Source organism: Phalaenopsis equestris, unplaced genomic scaffold, assembly GCF_001263595.1.
Source record: "Phalaenopsis equestris unplaced genomic scaffold, ASM126359v1 Scaffold204417, whole genome shotgun sequence".
Lineage (NCBI taxonomy): Eukaryota > Viridiplantae > Streptophyta > Magnoliopsida > Asparagales > Orchidaceae > Phalaenopsis > Phalaenopsis equestris.
This window is the reverse complement of record NW_018223975.1, coordinates 781-2344: the sequence shown is the minus strand read 5'-3', so window position 1 is coordinate 2344 and position 1564 is coordinate 781. Positions and strand designations below refer to the sequence as shown.

Below are 1564 nucleotides of genomic sequence, written 5' to 3'. Positions count from 1 at the left end.
CCAATTGCATGTTCCTGCTCTACTGAATACCAAAATTAAATAATTTAATGTATGACGAGCTCTGGGGAAAATATTACATCAGGATTGCTAACATAGAGCTACGTTTGGATTGAAATATCCGGCTGTGTTACGGAAATATCCCGTCTGCATTATTTGTAAAAATAATGTGTTATTCGAGTATTATATGATGATATTCGATTATTTTACGGTGTTTTTGGAATATTCTATCGCATTGCTTGATTTGAGGCTATGTTATTCGACATATTCCCCGTGTTAATTTAATTTTCACTATGTTGTTAAAACAACACAGCCCACAATCAAATAATTCGGGGGAATATTCCAATAACACTTAAGCCCCAAATCAAGTAACTCGATGGAATATTTCAATAACACCGCAAAATAATCGAATAACACCATATAATACTCGAATAACACACAGTTTTTACAAATAATGCAAATGAAATATTCTCGTAACACAATCAAATAATCCAATCCGAACGTAGCCGCACATTAGAAGTCCTGATGTACAATTTTTCCTGACCTTACAAGTGAGGCATTGTGAGCAGTATTTATTGCTCAAATAAAATAAATAAATAATTGCCAAAAAAATTAGGAAAAAAGTCAAATTTACTAAAAACAATTTCCTGATATTTATAAATCAACCCCATCTGTCTGGAATCGTCAAATTCTTAAAAAAGCAATAATTTAAAGTGCAAATTTTTTATTGATCATTTTCCTATCAAAATTTCGCTCATAGTTTAAATACTAACAAAAAAAAAACCAAATGAGTCACTATCTCCCCCTGCAAACGTATAAACAACTAAAAAAGAAAGTGATTAATTACACATCAAACCTTCGTCAGATGTCAAAAAACAAAAAAAAACAAAAAATTTACTTGACTAGCAATCCCTTCCCTGAATCACAACCATTCTGAAGCTTCTTCCTTTGCCAAATCGTCTTCTTCCTTCAAAATCATCAAAAACAACATCAAATCAGCATACACTAAAGCATAAACAAATACCATGAAAAAACAGAAAAAAGGAACTCACTCCAACTGCGCCTCCCATTTGCGACAATGCGGCTGGCCTTCAATCCTCCTCAACTGAAACTCAAACGAGAAGCAATCATTGCTCCCAAACACCCTCCTCCTCCCCTCCACTATGTACAACCCGTCATAGAAAATCACATACGCCGTATCCCTCTTGAACTCCCTGATTCCATATATCACCCTCACCGGCTTCCTCGCCTCCACACTCCTCTTCATCGCCAGATTCCCCTTCTCCATTTTCTGATCCCTTGGCTCCGCCCTCCTCCCCCCATACCCTCCCATGCCGCTGTACGTCAGCAACCCATCCGTTATGTTCCACCTATCCATGTACTTGCCGGAGACCACGATGCTTGTGGCCAGACCGGAGTTGGTATCGTAGTCGATGCCATTCTCCATTGGCCGGTGGAGCCGGACTATGGCGAGTTCAATGCGGTAGAAGAACTCGTCTCCGACTTCCACCCCCGGTACGGTACCTAAAAGCGCCGGCGGAGGGTAAAGCGGCAACCGGCCCGGGGC

General features: G+C 39.6%; 1 protein-coding gene across 1 annotated transcript; it reads right to left on the bottom strand.

Moving 5' to 3' along the window:
* Nucleotides 1-725: 725 nt before the first annotated feature.
* LOC110036257 (histone-lysine N-methyltransferase, H3 lysine-9 specific SUVH5-like) lies at nucleotides 726-1558 on the bottom strand. The gene is made up of 2 exons (XM_020740660.1): nucleotides 1050-1558; nucleotides 726-964 (listed from the first exon to the last, which is right to left on the bottom strand). Exons 1-2 carry the CDS (start codon nucleotides 1442-1444, stop codon nucleotides 892-894), a joined length of 468 nt encoding a protein of 155 aa, XP_020596319.1. The 5' UTR covers nucleotides 1445-1558; the 3' UTR covers nucleotides 726-891.
* Nucleotides 1559-1564: the final 6 nt, after the last annotated feature.

Coding starts and splice junctions, on each gene's coding strand:
- LOC110036257 (XM_020740660.1), bottom strand. CDS start 1,444: ATGGAGAATGGCATCGACTACGATACCAACTCCGGTCTGGCCACAAGC. Junction 965..1,049: donor AAATGGGAGGCGCAGTTGGA/GTGAGTTCCTTT, acceptor ATGATTTTGAAG/GAAGAAGACGATTTGGCAAA.